This window comes from Thalassophryne amazonica, chromosome 17 (genome assembly GCF_902500255.1).
Source record: "Thalassophryne amazonica chromosome 17, fThaAma1.1, whole genome shotgun sequence".
Classification (NCBI taxonomy): Eukaryota; Metazoa; Chordata; class Actinopteri; order Batrachoidiformes; family Batrachoididae; genus Thalassophryne; species Thalassophryne amazonica.
In genome coordinates this window covers 30,891,579-30,909,092 of record NC_047119.1, presented here as the reverse complement: position 1 = coordinate 30,909,092, position 17,514 = coordinate 30,891,579, and the positions used below count along the sequence as shown (strand labels likewise).

Below are 17,514 nucleotides of genomic sequence, written 5' to 3'. Positions count from 1 at the left end.
GTAATATCAGTCACCATGGAATTGCCCTTTTGTTTCACGTATATGCTTTTCTTTATGGCTTGAGTAGTGGTTGGTTGGATAGCTGAGTTTTGATAAGGTGGGGTTGCACAGATCCCATAACGCATTTAGCATGACTGTTGCTAAATCTTTATTTTTAGTTATGTACAAATACATGAAAATGCATTTTTATTTTTTTTACAAACATTCAGCACAGTATTTTTTTGTGTATAAATATTGATATAAATCAATGGCAAGATGAACCGATACTGACATAAAACCAGAAGTAAGAATGCTGATGAAGCAAGTGGAAATTGCTTCAGATAGTTTTTACACATAAATATCTCAAACTACCTGTAGTGTAGATTACACTCATGTCTTTAAACACGTGAACATGTTCCTTGATTGTACATGTTGAAAGATGCCACAAATGAAACGCAAACTAGTACCTTCACTGGTCCTCACCCATCTCAACCAGAAGCCCAAACTTTAGTCAAAGACGCAGTTTTTTAACAAGAAATTTGCAGAGCTGCTGCTTTCACTTGAAATTTTTAAAATTATTTTTAACCCCTGCCTTTTGAGGGGCTGATTTGTTGAAAACCAGTTAAGAGAATGTTAAGCAGAGAGAATACTTTGCAACTATTATGACTCTGTAGCGTAGTGAATCTCATTTTATATACTTGTATGCATGTTTTTCAAAAATACAAACATTGCTTGGCCTTGAATGTACACAGCATCTCCTGCACTCAACAGTACCATGCATGCCATGCATTTACGGCAACAATTTGAAAGGTGTAAATGACATAATACAGAGATAAAGGTCGCACTTCAACAGTTTCATTGGATTCTACTTTACCCTATACTGCAAAAACAAATTCTTACAAAGGTCTTCAGCTTTACAATTGTCAATTGTCTGTACAGACATTCACACAAAAAGAGGAGAAAGAACTGGATTTTAAGATATGATTGTCACATTTTTGCCCCGTACAAGTCTATTGTGTTCAAAATTTCTCTGAGAACAATGTTTCGTCTCAGAAAAAGTCTGATGCTTTCCGCTTCTTGGGAAGCTGTAATAGGTTGTCTGTGATTGAAGTAGGTCCTGAGGAACTGGTGGTCTTTGCTTATCTGGGCATTAGAGTTGCTGCTGGAGTGGACGGACCAGCGAAGGGAGACTTGCAGGTCGTTACTCTGTGTGAGGGCGACGGGGTGTAGCTTGCCCTTAGTGCTTGTCTGTGTATTTGCTGGAAGTCCGATTGACAAGTCTTTGCAGGGCAGGCGTGAGAGCTGGACTCATACCTTAGGTTGTAAGACTGTAAGACAAGTTTCAAAGACTATCAGTACGGTGCCAAAGAAAAAAAAATGCAGAAGACTGACAGCCTATAATATCAAATTTAAGAGAAATTTTAAATGCAGTGAGGAGTCAGAGGTAATGTGGTGTGGAAAGATCAGTTACCTCGCCAGGTTCTCTGTGACTTTCCTAAGTGCCTCTTGTTCTTTGCACGGTTTTTGGCAGCAGCTTCGTGGCCATCTTCAAACCCAGTCGCTCCCGTCTCCCTGGTTCTGGAATCTTTTAGAAGACAAAATATAAGCAATGTGATCTTTCTGCTAACAAAACAGGAAAAATAATTTAATTGGTGACAATTCAGTACCTAAAGGATGGGCCGTGATTCCTCTCCACATATGGGGTGTCTGACCCATCCAGACGAAACGGGGTGCTCTCGATCTCACCCCAGGTCATTAGAGGAGAGTCTGCCACACCTGAAAGGAGAACAATCAAGTTGTGGAACCAGCTGGTCACTGTGACACCTGGTTTAATAGAAAATTAGGAAAAAGTTGACATCACCCAACTACCAGGGGCGGGGGAAGGAGTCCCTTTCAAAACAATCCATTGACTGTTGGAGCTCCATGTGGGATGAAGCTCTTTCCCATCAGGACCAACTTTACCCTGTTTAAATGGACCGCACACATGGCAGATTTTATATATATATACGAGACACACACACATATCCATGTAGTAGTTACGAGCTTTATTTAATTACTTATTTTTAAAATAAATGTTCAAAGAAAGCTACATATGACGGCATCTATAAATAGATATAGGACGATATAGGATAAAAAGGGAAAATGGGGTGTGAATGAAGCACAAATGAAGTGTGAAAGCGGTTTAGTTTAAAACATACTCTCCTGACTTTATTAATAATGATTTCTATAGTCACCATTGCATTGAGGGCAGCAGCCTGCTGAATCTGGCTTTGTTAAGAGCTTTGCTGAATGGGTCTCGATTAACGCGGGTGTTCCTATGGACAACCTCCCTTGGCTTCTTAAACACAGCATCATCATCTTTGACTCCTGGTCAAACATAAATATACATTTTTTAAAAACCCCATAAATTTCACATGATTTGTTTCAACAAACTGTCAGTTTTCACGATACCGTGTATTTGGAAAGTATTCACAGTGCTTCACTCTTTCCATCATTTTGGAATAAAGTTACAGCTTTATTCCAAAATGGGTGAAATTCCTTTTATCCCCTCAAAATTGTACACACAATACCCCATAATGACAATATGAAAAGGTTTTTGTTTTTTGAGATTTCTGCAAATTTATAAAAACAAACAAAACAAACAAAAAAAAACTAAGAAATCACATGTAGATAATCACATGTCATGAAGCTCAAAACTGAGCTTGGTGCATCCTGTCTCCACTGATCATCCTTGAGATGTTTCTACAGTTTAACTGGAGTCTACCTGGTGTAAACTCAGTTGCTTAGACATGATTTGTCTACATATACGTAAATGGACTGCATTTATATAGTGCTTTTCCATCTGCATCAGATGCTTAAAGCACTTTACACACTAATGCCTCACATTCACCACAATGTGAGGGTGCTGCCATACAAGGTACTCACTACACACCGGGAGAAACTAGGGGATTTAGGACCTTGCCCATGGGCCCTTAGTGATTTTCCAGTCAGGCTGTCTCAAGCCCAACGCTTTACCACTAGACCATCATCTCCCCATATCTATATATATCTATATATATATATCTGGGGAAGGGTACAGAACCATTTCTGCTGCTTTGAAGGTCCCAATGAGCACAGTGAAACAGGAAACAAGGCACACCCCTACCAGGGGTGGGCAATCCTGCCATGAAGGGCCGAGACACTGCAGGTTTTCCTTGCAACCAATCACCTCAGCAGGTGGGTTGCTGATGAGCTTCTCCCCTGAACATAAACACCTGGTCATCAATGAAATCACCTGCTGAGGCGACTGGTAGCAAGGAAAACCTGCAGTGTCTCGGCCCTTCATGGCACATGATTGCCCACCCATGCTACAGTGAAGCATGGTGGCGGCAGCATCATGCTGTGGGGATGGTTTTCCAGCAGCAGGAACTGGGAAACTAGTCAGGATTGAGGGAAAGATGAATGTAGAAATGTACAGAAACATCCTGGATGAAAACCTGCTCCAGAGCACTCTTGACCTCAGACTGGGACGACTGTTCCTCAGCAGGACAATGACCCCTAAGCACACAGCCAAGACATCAAAGGAGTGGCTTCAGGACAACTCTGAGTGTCCTTCAGTGGCCCAGCCAGAGCCCAGACCTGAATCTGAATGAACATCTCTGGAGAGATCTGAAAATGGCTGTGCACCGACCCTCCCCATCCAACCTGATGGAGCCTGAGAGGTGCTGCAAAGAGAAATGGGCAAAACTGCCCAAAGACAGGTGCACCAAGCTTGTGGCATCATATTCAATAAGACTTGAGGTTGTAATTACTGCAAAAGGTGCATCAACAAAGTACTGAGCAAAAGGTGTGAATACTCATTTATATATAAAAAAAACAAAAAAAAAACTTTTTTTCATGTTGTCCTTATGGGGTGTTGTGAGCCGAATTTTGAGGTGAAAACATAATTTACTCCATTTTGGAATAAGGCTTTAACATAAAATGTGGAAAAAGTGAACCACTGCAAATACTTTCGAGATGCACTGTATGCACCATTTCAAAGTAACAACAATGTCACAGGGGATGACATTAAGATTCTGAGATGATGTTTTGTACATAGATGTGTCTTTCTGGTGAGGATTAAAGAGTAAGGAGAATTTTTTTTTTCTTACCCTCTGGATAATACATCAGGGCATTCTTTGCCTGGTATTTCCACGTCTCCAGTCCAGCTTTAACAGAGTCAAGTACTGCTTTCTCTGCTGATGGCAAGGCCAGGCACTCTTCATGGCGCTACAAAACACCAAAAGTTATTTTAATTCTATTTTAACACCTGCAAGCTTTAGACAATACCCACAGTCTCCACAGTGAAACTGTATTCTGGAGAGGCCCCATACTTCATTCATCTTGTCTGAATGTTAATGATGAAAATGACTGTCCAACATTCAGACAAGATGAATGAAGTATGGGGCCTCTCCAGAACACAATTTCCTCAATTTCCCTGAGGTAGTCTTCCCAAGGGATTAATAAAGTTCTATCTAATCTAATCATCTAATCTAACAAGGCAGTCATCACACTGACACAGTATGAACTTGTTAGTCAGAGACAAATATTGTCCTCAAAGTTCAAATGCTGTGCATCAACACAGGATGCATGTGGAATTAATTCAGATATTTTATGATAGAGTAATAAAAAAACAACAACAACAACAAAACACTTTGATCACAGTGTTTCATGGAACAGATAAAGTGCTAAACAAAATGCCATAATTACCATACATAAAATGTAACAATTCTTATTTTTATTCACTTCAAATTCATACGTACCTGTTTAAATTCCTCTTCTGCTTCATATAACCAGGCATGCTTCAGCTTTTCCTTGTCTTTTGCCAGATCCCATTATCTGCTCAAATAATGCATTATCCCTCACTGGTATTTTTAGCAAGAAAATGGTCCAGAGAAGGCAGCTGTTTCTCAGTCTTCTCATCATTCTTGTTTTCTAAAAACACATCAACACAAACCGGGTGAGTTTTACAATTTGTTTAACTCAATTACCTTTGGAACTAGTACTGTAAAATGTTTATTCACATGACTAATCTTGAAAATGATCCAGAGAAGCACAATACACAGACTGACTCAAACTGATCTATTCAGAAGCAGTTCAGACCAAAAATAGCAGAAAACCCACAACTCAATAAAACAAAGTGTTTCAAAATTAATCTGTAAATAAAACTGTTACAATTAATATTGACAGACAAATCTGCCAATCTCTTGCAAGTGGCCACTTTTCAAATTATGGTAAGCTTTTCTAACTGTTAGCATTTTTAAGACTGTGCTTTTCCATTTGCCACCTTCTAGCACGGCACATTATATTTCTTGGCTGCTTGAGAGTTTGTTTGAGGACTGTCACATGTATCAACAAGAACTAAAATTTGAATAACTTCTTCATAGCTGTGCAGATCTTATGTCCATATATCTTTTTAAAAATTCTGGAATAAAACCAATGGTATGGCAGTGTGAAGCATTTCATTCCAGTTTTCATGAGTGAGTGAGTGTGAGAGAGTGACAGAGAAATATGCTGCATGTGGGTTTTGTCTCTTGGACAACAATAACAACAAGCATACACTGTGCACGGCAAAGTGAAACAACACTCAATCGGAACATCTGGAGTCCATCCATGCTCCCACATAAAGTTAGAGGGGTGGGTTGTGTCAGTTTGTGGCTCACGTTTTACAGATATTTAGTATCACCTACGGTTGCTGATTTATTAAATTGACTGCATTTTTAGACACACAAAAGTCTACACACTCAATATAAAAATTGCCACATTTTTCCAGATGTATTTCTAAGAAAAATTACACTTATTTACAGAACAATACAGTAATTATTTTAAAACATGATTTAGATTTTTTTTGGTTTATAATCACTCAGGATTTAATCAAGTCAAAACCAGTGAAGAACAACTTCTATATCTGACAAATCAAATTTAATTAACCAACATATTGTTGAAACTGACAATATTACAACATGCAATCTTTATTTTTAAAGATGGGAAACTTACCACCATCGATACCTTTAATAATGGGGATCTGTTTTCTGGGAGTGGCAGAGGGAGACCCTGACTGGCCCACTGGTGTCTCAAAGCTTGCCGGTGTCACATCTAAATACAGAGGATGGACAAGAAGAGGGGTATGAAGGGTATTCAAGGAAACTGAACAAAATACTCTGAAGACACCTTGCAGCAATACATATAAAACGAGATGCAACACCGTTAAACCCTCCTGTTACTTACAGGGGGCAGAAGACTGTGGTGTGGATTTTGTCAAAGCTGATCCATAGCGTATGGATATGTCTCTCATTCGCTGAAGGTCACCACTTTCCTCTGCTTCCAGATAGTCCTTTTGTGCTTGCAATTTTGTCAAATCAGGGAAGAAATCCCTCTGAATGATCTTTCCTAAGCTCTACCAGAAGGTGAAAAAAGGGAGGTTTTTAATCTTGTACAAATAAAAATGTCACTAAAAAAATTAAACAAATAAAATGACAGTTGAATTATATTAAGGTAAACTTTACAAGGTGACTACATGTATGGGAGGTGTACCCTAAAACATGAATGCTCCAGGTGCAGTACAAGAATTACAGAGCTACAACAAACATTTGTATATACAGGGGAAATAATTTCAAGTGCCATGGATCAGGGTTAGCTTTAGGAGTAAGAAATTGGTCATGTCCGTAGACATTCAAGGAAAGGTTATGAGTGCTGTCACACACCAATGATCAGCCAATAGGAGGTATTCTGTCTGTTGCAGATGCCTAAATCTGACCATGCCCTGAAGTAAACTAAATAATGAAAAGGGGGGGGGGGACACCATAATATTAACAGTATTATTGTGGCAGTAGTATTTCAGAATTTTTTTCAAATTTTACAGAATTTTGCCTTTGATACCAATATTCAGCAGTAAGCTGATTTTTATATGGGTTGTAAAACTACATATTCAAATACAGTCACTTGCCCAGTTCCGGATCACTGCTGTAGTATTTGCGCCACCGTTTCTTGTAATCAGCGCAAATAAGCTAATACTTGGTACCAATGGAAAGACTAATGTTTTGCCTACAAATGACCACAAGCTCGACCTGATCCAGCCATCCTTATGATCAGCAGAGGAATCAAAACATCTGGTGTCTGTGGTGTGCGCGCTTTTTCTCACTCACTCATTCCTGCAAGTTTGAAAAGTAACGATCTCTAAGACATAGCAAAGGTGAGTTAGCCATTCGGTGTTTTTGGTTCTACAGTGGGAAAATACTTACTTACTTGGGTAGAAAATGCCAGTGTGTTATGTCTTGCTGTTTAATTGCTGCACGCATTTATCTCCGACACGAAAATTTTGCCGGTTGTGGAAGCAGCAGCCTCGTGTCAGTACTTGTGAGCCATGTATACTTTGGGGGTCATCTCAACATCACGAATGGGCATGAATGTGGGGGCTTTTACTTTTTAATTTGGGACAAATCTCACCTTCACACTTCATTTTTTGCTCGTAAAAACATAACAGTGCCTTTCGAAACTAAGTAAATTCTCATTTAATAAATATAATTTATATTATTTTGTGTTCAAAACACATTCTCGGGCACAGTGTGTATCATTCTGCATTAGAAGGGCTCCAGCCAGATGCCAGGAATGCCCCCAAAGTGACACAGAGTGCCGTGATCCAGAACCGGCAAAGTGATCTATTTCCGGCACATTTTTTGCACCACACATAATGTGGCTTCACACTTTAAGAAGGGCTACCCCATCCAGACTTTTTCAGCTAGATAACATCCAAATACCCAATACAACAATACTATACTCTGTATAGCGGGACTTTTAAAAAAAGGTGATCCGGAAACTGGGCAACTGTCTACATAAAATTTACCACGGAGGACAACACAAGAAAGGTTCCAAAATAGAGTTCTTATTTACATTGCAGGCCTTAAAAAATTGATGGTTACAGATATACATTAAGCGATCATTCATTATTAACATCATTTTCAAGGAAGTACAAAAACATTCCACTTTTCAAGCCAGTTTAACAAATGACTGCTGTCTCTCTCACACACACGCGCGGCTAAGTGGTATGCTAGCTAGCATAGCTCGAGCTAACAACAGCCAGCAAAGCTGCCATGTTCGATCTCATCATTTACCTCAACATACTCTTCCTCATCCAGGAGTTTTCTTTTCGGCTTCTCTTTCTGTCCTTCCTCCGGTTCTTGTCGCAGAGCCACTGTTGCTGTGACCGCTGAAGGGACCAGAGTCCCGGACAGCGCCCTCCTGACGCTGGCGCTGCCCTCCATGATGGGACCTGTTTGCCTGCGACGCTAACGACGCTTCTTTCTGCTCCTGCTATTACAGATGAGTTTCGAAACTGTCGAAATTACGTTACCGATAATTCGCTTTTCTTCTTCTTTTTTTTTTTTTTGTTAAATCAGCAAACCTCCTTTAAGGTGGACACTCTGACTCTCAGCCCAGACTCACTGTGTCGACTTGAGCTGTCAACAAACGTTTTCAGAACGACTCGTTGCTGCCGAATCTCATAAAGCAAACAAGAAATCCCTGAGGTTACTACAATGTCTTAAGTCGAAACTGGCAAAACTTTCGAAATGTTAAAACTGTCTGAAATCTAATAAATAGCTACCACAAAAACAAGGCCCAAAAACATCGTCGAGCTCCGTCTTCTTCTTTGGTGCGTTTGTTGTCGGTTAGCAAGTCCATTGATGCATTATCGCCACTAACTGGGTAAAGTGGAACAAACAGCTTAAAAAACGGGGGAAAAAGTTCTTAAAAGATGCTGTAATGGCCACGCCTTTTTGTTTGTTCAGCTGTCCTGTGACATATGCAAAATAGCACTTTCAATCAAACTTGCCATTGCCAATTGCATCATATAAGTCACGTTCAGGGGTGGATCCAGAAAGTTTTGGTGGTGGTGGGGTGTGTGTGTGTGTGTGTGTGTGTGTCTGATTCTCATTCATGAAATTACAGCATAATATTGTCACTGACATTTGAAAAGATAACTTTTGTACAAGCAGTAATCAACACCGTGAATACTATCATTAAGGTTAAGTTTGCAAAGTACATTTTTATTGTAAAACATATTTTTCATTACTCTGTTAAAGACAATAATATGCAGTGTGACATTGCTAGTTTTTGCAACTGTTAATGAGTTGTCTCACAGACACAAGGCACATTTTTATCAAACATGAACAATTTCAAAAATTATCTTAATCTGGGTATTTTTTTCAATAGCTAAAATGAAACTTAAATACAGCAGTAGGTCTAACTCAAAAATCCAACTCTGCAAGGATGAGATGTATCCAATCATCTAAATGAAACCTTAGTCAATGACTGAAGTCCAATCTCCTATTTTTTTTTTCTTTTTTGATGGGGGTGGGATGCAAATGTACTGGATGGAGATCTTCATTTTTATTATAATTTTCCCACATTTTGCTTTTTCTTCTTATGAGCGGGGGTGGTGGCCAAGTGGCTAATGTGCTCAGTTTAAGTGCCAAAAGTTCCCCTGTTCAAACCCCACCCCTGCCACATTTCTCCATGTAATGTACAGCTGCTTCAGGTAGGGCATCCAGTGTAAAACCTCTGCCAATTCAACATGCAGATTCACCTTGGGCCTCCTGCGGTGATGCTGAGTGTAAACAAGGGAGCAGCCGAAGGGACTTTCTTTTCTTCATATATTTTTTCTTTGCATTTCTTTTCTTTTTTGGTTGGGGGGCCCCCCCACATCCATCCCTGGTCATGTTAAGGTAATAGCTCTGTGCTCAAGCTGAAATCAGAGGAAACTGTCTAAAATATGTTAATGATCATATCTCTGGAACTTGATGAGAATGCAGGTTTCTACATAGATTTCTTTTCTCAGGTTCAAATTAAATCTGGGAGCCTGGGCTGGTCTTGTGCTTTGCAGCATCCACAACACCACATAAATGCTCTTGGTCCTGGTCCTGGATGACAACCAGGAATTTTGCACCCACTTTTTCAGCTTCATGATGAAGTGGTATAGAGAAGGATTAAAGAAAAAAAAATCTTGAAAGTTCAGCTACAGTTTACCAGAAAACATATTGAAGATGCAAGAAAGAGATGTTTTGTTGAAAGAAAATTCTTTTCTGCTCCACTACACTATGAGGCCATGAGTGATGATGCAAAATGCAAAACAACCACTATGCACAATTTCTCCAGTCACAAGCACACAAGTCTGTAACTTTTTCTGGGTTGTCTGGGTGTCTTGGTGGCTTTTCTTTCTAATCTCCTTGCACAGTCACTCAGTTTTTGAGAACTGTCTACTTCCACACAGATTTACTATAGAGTACCATACTCGTTGTATTTCTTCAGAATTGATGTAAATAAAATCCAAGTGCAAGTTAAAACTCTACCATGCAAAGCGAAAGCCATACATCAACAACATCCAGAAACGCCACCACCTTCTCTGGGTCCGAGCTCATTTGAAATGGACAGATGCAAAGTGAAAAAGTGTGCTGTGGTCTGATGAGTCCACATTTCAAATTGTTTTTGGAAATCATGGACGTTGTGTCCTCCAGACAAAAGAGGAAAAAGACTGTCCAGATTGTTACCAGTGCAAAGTTCAAAAGCCAGCATCTGTGATGGTATGGGGGTGTGTTCGCGCCCATGGCATGGCATGGGCAACTTACACATCTGTGATGGCACCATCAATGCTGAAAGGTACATCCACGTTTTGGAGCAACACATGCTGCCATCCAAGCAATGTCTTTTTCAGGGACGTCCCTGCTTATTTCAGCAAGACAATGCCAAGCCACATTCTGCACGTGTTACAACAGCGTGGCTTCATAGTAAAAGAGTGCAGATACTAGACTGGCCTGTCTGCAGTCCAGACCTGTCACCCATTGAAAATGTGTGGCACATTATGAAGCGCAAAATATGACAACAGAGACCCCAGACTGTTGAACAACTGAAGTTGTACATCAAGCAAGAATAGGAAAGAATTCCACCTACAAAGCTTCAACAATTAGTGTCCTCAGTTCCCAAACGCTTATTGAGTGTTGTTAGAAGGAAAGGTGATGTAACACAGTGGTAAACATACCACTGTCCCAGCTTTTTTGAAACGTGTTGCAGGCATCCATTTCAAAATGAGAAAATATTTGCACAAAAACAATAAAGTTTATCAATTTGAACATTAAATATCTTGTCTTTGTGGTGTATTCAATTGGATATAGGTTGAAGAGGATTTGCAAATCATTGTATTCTGTTTTTATTTACATTTTACACAACATCCCAACTTCATTGGAATTGGGGTTGTATTTATTTTTATAAAACCAATCAATTTTCATGTTTGTGTCCAATAGGCATGACGGGTTATTATTTGGAATAGAATAGTATTTACACATTTTAGATGTTATTCATATATGTTGGGGGTGTAGTTGCAAATGTGGATGTTAAGCCAGTTGTATTGCTGTCACTTGGAGTGAATGGAATAAAACTCTCACTCACTGATTTTCAACCACTTACTCCAATTAAGGGTCACGGGGGGCTGCATCCTATTCCAGCAGTCATAGGGCATGAGGCAGGGTCCACCCTGGACAGGACACCAGTCTGTTGCAGTGCTGGAATAAAATTGCTAAATTAAAACTTAACATTCTAATTGGCACCTATTAATTATTGTAGATACTAAAGTTAGGTGTACCGAATACTGTTACTCACATTTGCTATATTGTATTGGTATCCTTGTCAAACAATTATCATCATTAAAAATACTTTTTTAATGTCCAAAGCCATTAAATAAAATAATTAAGATGACTTAAAATATTCTGTCATTTACTCATCATTAATTTTCACAAACAGGCCACAAAATTTTCTACAATCACAACTTCATCAGGATTACAGGCCTTTGCATTTGTTTATTACGTGATTTTTGCCTTATACAACTCTCTCACACACATCTGACATTTTTTTTAATGCTGTGATCCATATATTAATTTTTATGTTCCATGATTCCCACACCAAATGTTAGTCTTTTTTGACGTCTCCACTTTGCTCTTCGGTTTTTAAACCAAACCTGCAAGCAGAAAAATATTAAGTTCAGTACTGTCATTTTTTTTCACTGACAGATACAAAATTTTTTTACATTATTACACATAATTGCTGTTCATGTTTTTTCAAGGGGTCACATGATACATCTTTTCAGCTGGTATTGGCTACCGCATCTTAAAAAAACAGAAATTAAATTTTGTGCACAAAAATATTCCACAGACACCAAAACGCATCACAAAGAAACAACCTTTTGCTGTGCCTGTTGTTTTAAATGGGAAGGAGCTGATGCTTGCCAAGTACCAAATTTGGCAAAAGTACACCTTACATATTACTCTTTTCTAAAAACCGACGGGCCACTTGAATTTTCAATAGGCGGCCACGTAGGGGTCAATTGAAGAATTACATAGGGGTCAAAATATAAAAATGCTCCAGTCATATTGAAAATTATGCCACATTATTTGTGTGATTGTAAAGATTCCAAAAAGGTATAGTTTGGACTATCTATGACCAAATTCTATAGAGTTATGGGATTAAAAACAACATAGAGTTGCTCCAATTTTGTTCAGAGGCGATGCAAATTATTGGTTGAGTTAATCGGGTTTCAAAAAGGAATAGTTTGCACCATGTATCATGCTTAGTTCACGTTACATCACTTTACGGTGTAACATATGTCACATAACATAGAATCCAATGGACATCGGCATTATTTAACCTTTACTTTAGAGACCAAGCATTCAACACAGTCAAAACTATTCCATTTATTAATCCAAGTAGCTCAATCAACAATTTGCACTTTTTTTATTTGACTAAAATTGGAGCAACTTTAACTTTTGACCCCTGTACAAACTGAAATTGACCTTTATCACCATTCTTAAGGTTTTTACCTCATAACAGATAGTCCAAACTATACCTTTTTGGAAAGTTTATGATCAGAGAAATAATGTCGTGTAGTTTTCAATATGATTGGAGCATTTTTATATTTTAGCCCCTGTGTAACTCTTCAATTGACCCCTACGTGGCCGCCTATTGAAAATTCAAGTGGCCCGATGGTTTTTTCAAAAGAGCAATGGCTAAGGAGAATTTGTGCTGGATTTGGTGCTTGTATCACCATGTGAAGTATTGTTTCAGTTATTTGCTGCACTATGTGTATATATCCAGGATGGAGGCATTTCTGGGATCAGGAACAAATCTCAGGACACCTGTTCAGTGGATGTGTCAAAGATCAAGTGGAAAATCAGATATGGACTTCCATGACATATGTCGAAGAAATGTAAAATGTAATCTCTTCCGTGTTATAATAGTATTGTAAAAAACAGAGATTATTGACAGTTTATTAGATTCAACCAAATACCTCAGTACTAACAGAATGTAGCCATAACCCTGCACAAATAAATTTAGAGAAGGTTGCTTGGGATTTCAGTACAGCCACTCAAGTGGTTAGTAGCTTGCTTCCAAAACAGAAGGTTTCTGGTTCTGGTATTGTTTTCACTGGTGTGTGTGTGTGTCTGTCTGTCCACAAGATAACTCAAAAACGGTTGGATGGATTTCTTTCAAATTTAGTGAAATTATTACTTGGATTGACATCAAGAGGTATTTAGACATTTGAGTAGTTTGGGAAAAGATCAAGGAAAATAAACATTTTGTTGTATATCTCAACAATGAAGGAATTGAAATGAGTGATCTAAAGGCATACATTGATCTGCAAAATATTTGTGCTGATTGATGGGTATGAATGACTTCATAATTAAGTTATACAGAGTCAAAAACACCATGACAGACAGATGAGTATTTGTACATTTATACTGTATCATGGTGTGTAGACCATGCAGGGTATGCATTGACTCTCTGATGACTTGTTGCCCTGCCTGCATCCAGTGTAAAATGTGCCAACTCACTGGTGACCCGAGCAAAAAAGGAGATGCCAAAAGATGATTTAAAAGTGACTGCTTCTTTCTTTATTTTATTATGTTTTAATTTATTGTATTTTAAGCCATGATGGTTTGTTGCGAATTTACATGCTGCAGCATTCTGTTTAAAATGTGTATTTTGAGTTTGTTACAAAAATTACAAAAGCTTCAAAATGAATATTTAAATAGTTATTGATCAAATATATTCATAGGGATTAACTCTTTACATTTCTTAATTGACTTGATTTACTACGGTGCATCTGGAAAGTATTCACAGCACTTCATTTTTCCACATTTTTTTAATGTTATACCTTTATTCCAAAATGGAGTAAACCCCAGTCTGAGGTCAAGAGCGCTCTGGAGCAGGTTTTCATCCAGGATGTCTCTGTTGATTGCTGCATTCATCTTTCCCTCAATCATGACTAGTCTCCCAGTTCATGCGACTCAAAAACATCCCCACAGCATGATGCTGCCACCACCATACTTCACTGTAGGGATGGTGCCTGGTTTCCTCCAAACATGACGCCTGGCATTCACACCAAAGAGTTCAATCTTTGTCTCAGATCAGAGAATTTTATTTCTCACGGTCTGAGAGTCCTTCAGGTGCCTTTTTGGTAAACTCCAGGTGGGTTACCATGTGCCTTTTACTAAGGAGTGACTTCTGTCTGGCCACTCTATCATACAGGCCTGATTGGTGGATTGCTGCAGAAATGGTTGTCCTTCTGGAAGGTTCTCCTCTCTCCACAGAAGAATGCTGGAGCTCTGACACAGTGACCATCAGGTTCTTGATCACCTCCCTGACTAATCCCCCCTGATCGCTTAGTTTAGATGGTGGCCAGCTCTAGGAAGAGTACTGGTGGAGCTGAATGTCTTCCATTTACAGATGATGGAGGCCACTGTGCTCATTGGGACCTTTAAAGCAGCAGAAACCCTGTACCCTTCCCCAGATTTGTGTCTTGAAACAATCCTGTCTCGGAGGTCTACAGACAAAGCCTTTGACTTCATGCTTGGTTTGTACTCTGACATGCACTGTCAACTGTGGGACCTTATATGTAGACAGGTGTGTGCTTTGACAAATCATATCCAATCAACTGAATTTACCCCAGATGGACTCCAATTAAGCTGTAGAAACATCTCAAGGATGATCCGTGGAAGCAGGATGCACCTGAGCTCAAATTTGAGCTTCATGGCAATAGCTGTGAATACTTATGTCCATGTGATTTTTTTATTGTTTTTAATAAATTTGCAAAAATCTAAAAAAAAAATAATTTTTTTTTCACATTGTCATTATAGGGTATTGTGTGTAGAATTTTGAGGAAAAAGTGAATTTTACTTATTTTGGAATAAGGCTGTAACATAAAAATGTGGAAAAAGTGAAGCACTGTGAATACTTTCTGGATGGATTGTAAATATAACATTTTATTATTAATAATTAATGCTATTTTTCCAAACACAAAGTGTACTGTAAAATTATTACCTCTACTCTTTCTTCCCTCAGATGAGTGCGTTGTGCTAGATTCTCTCTTGTGTTCACATCTGGGTACTGGTTTTGCAGGAACAACTCCTCCAGTGCTTCCAGCTGCTCCTCTGTGAAAATCGTGCGGTGGCGTCTGGTTCTCCTCTGCACCTGACCGGGTAACTGCTCCTTTCTGTGAGCCTCTCCCAGTCTGTCGGACACTAGGGGCCAGCCGTACTGACAGCCTGCAGGCTGGAGCTCTGGTTTCAGGTCAGGTGTCAGTTACTGAAGAGAAATTTCAGTTGCAATCATAAGTGAGGGTGAATGTTGAGTCTTACCTTCGTGGATGAATTCGGTGTGGAAGACGTCTCTGCAGTGAGAGCAACAGCTGCAGCACAAGCAGGTGTGATGAACAGCCTGGGTTTGACCTCCATCAGGACTCACTGCTTTCTCCTTTTGTCCAGCATCACTTGTCAGACACGGTTGATTGTCCCCATTGCTGTGGGGATATTTGCTTAGAATGTTTTCAATCGTGAATGAGAACTTTTGACTTTCCATCCTGATCAATCCGCTCATATCCACAGAAATTCCAACCACAGTCTCCTGGATATCAACACTTTGTGATCGGCCGCTCTTGTCCTCTCTTCAACAGTGTGACCAGCTCTTATAGTGAAATTGAGAATGGGAGAAAGAAAAAAAAAAAAAAAAAGCAAAACTATAATCCCTCTATGGACCAGACATAAAATGGTTGAAACTTAATTCCTAGTTAATCTGGCCAGTTTTGTGAAGAGGTTAGAGGAGGACGGCACATTCAGTTAATCTTGCTTCATTCCTTTCTCCAACAGAAATCAGATTTCAGTGCATAAAATGAGAAGTGTAGAGCTCCTAAGATCCTTATTGTTAAGGTTTTAGAGAAAAGGGGATTGCTTGGTATTAGAAACCTGGATTTAAAGATGAACGTTGGTGTGGCCAAAGATTTGTGCATGCTGAACTTGGGGATTAACTCTTAAATTTGTCACTTTTCTATTTAGGATTATCAAAAATATTATTGTGCACATTAGGAAATATGCTCAATAAATTACAAGCATTGATGACTAAAGGGTAATGCTGATGAATGCATGAATGTGCACCCTGCATGACGCGCAGGGTTAAAGTGCTGACAACAGATAAATAAATGTCATGTTAAGAGAATGGTGTCTTATCTGTGCAGTGCAGTCTTTCATTCTGACAGTGTGCACAGCTGAGGTAAAGCTATTACAGTTTAAATTCATCCTCTAACAAATCCTGTGATTTCATACAAGGCAACACACCTTTTTTCCCCCTGAGAGAATTAATGGATTTCCACAATCTGTCTTAAGCTCCTCATTTTGAAAACAGATAACAATAAACACCATCTCATCCTTTTCACTTGGGTTTAATAGCGCACAGACTGTTGATGTATAGTTTGCTGAATGTTTGAGATGACTATCTGCAGTTATTGTTGTCCTCAATAAAAGGAATTGGACCACAACCATGTTGGTTCAAGCAGTTCAAAATTCATTACCGAGGATGAGTGCGATAAAGGTTAATTTTGTTGTTGTCAGAGCAACATTTTTCTATAAAAAAAGAAATAAAACTATGTCTTTGTGTGTGTATATCTATATTATAATAGCCAAGTGGCCTCTGTGCCTGTGCGCACGCATGTGTATGGCTTCAATCACAATAAAACCGAGGAGATTTTCTGTTTGGTATGTTTATGTATTTTGGGTCAAGGATGAACGCTGCAACAACAGAAAGTTCATAGGTCAAATGTTTTTGGAGAAATTAGCGATTTTAGCTAACCATTAAACACTGGACATTGTGCTGCCATGCATCATGGGAGTTAGGGGTTTTGAGGTTTTAAATGTTATTGTAGTTCCCGTTAGTTTAACAGTGTTGTTAGTGTTATTGATTTACTGTGTTTTGTAGTTCAATTGATTTAGTCAAGTGTTATGTTGCTGTTACAATGAGTGACTTAAGTGTCATGTTGGTACCATGAGTGAAATATCTTTCACCACCATCTCTGTCAAATTAAAAGCACTTCCTTACAGCAGATTGCAGAAAAGACAAAAAGTTATACATGTGTGCAATTTTGATTACACACCAACTGGGGAGAGCTGACATTTTCCATTTGGTATGTTTATTTGTTTTGGGTCA

The 17,514-nt window shown here is 38.9% G+C and overlaps 2 protein-coding genes across 3 annotated transcripts; both read right to left on the bottom strand.

Annotated features, from left to right (window-relative positions):
- Positions 1-174: 174 nt before the first annotated feature.
- Positions 175-8,653, bottom strand: ess2 (ess-2 splicing factor homolog). Its single transcript, XM_034192079.1, is given in 16 exon segments — positions 175-1,222; positions 1,225-1,307; positions 1,451-1,490; positions 1,493-1,519; positions 1,522-1,567; positions 1,649-1,755; positions 1,849-1,951; positions 2,214-2,248; positions 2,251-2,346; positions 4,110-4,227; positions 4,761-4,829; positions 4,831-4,857; positions 4,859-4,932; positions 5,995-6,093; positions 6,226-6,394; positions 8,109-8,653. Coding segments are annotated over 16 exon segments (1,437 nt in total). The 5' UTR covers positions 8,259-8,653; the 3' UTR covers positions 175-1,028.
- Positions 8,654-11,822: 3,169 nt separating this feature from the next.
- LOC117529339 (homeobox protein goosecoid-2) lies at positions 11,823-16,048 on the bottom strand. Of its 2 annotated transcripts, none has more exons than XM_034192094.1 (3): positions 15,678-16,048; positions 15,361-15,599; positions 11,823-12,001 (listed from the first exon to the last, which is right to left on the bottom strand). In XM_034192094.1, the coding sequence occupies exons 1-3, from the start codon at positions 15,913-15,915 to the stop codon at positions 11,918-11,920; spliced, it is 561 nt and encodes a 186-aa protein (XP_034047985.1). In that variant the 5' UTR covers positions 15,916-16,048; the 3' UTR covers positions 11,823-11,917. The 2 variants fall into 2 exon arrangements, with proteins under 2 accessions (XP_034047985.1, XP_034047986.1); XM_034192095.1 differs by having other exon boundaries at positions 15,361-15,584.
- Between the last annotated feature and the right edge of the window lie 1,466 nt (positions 16,049-17,514).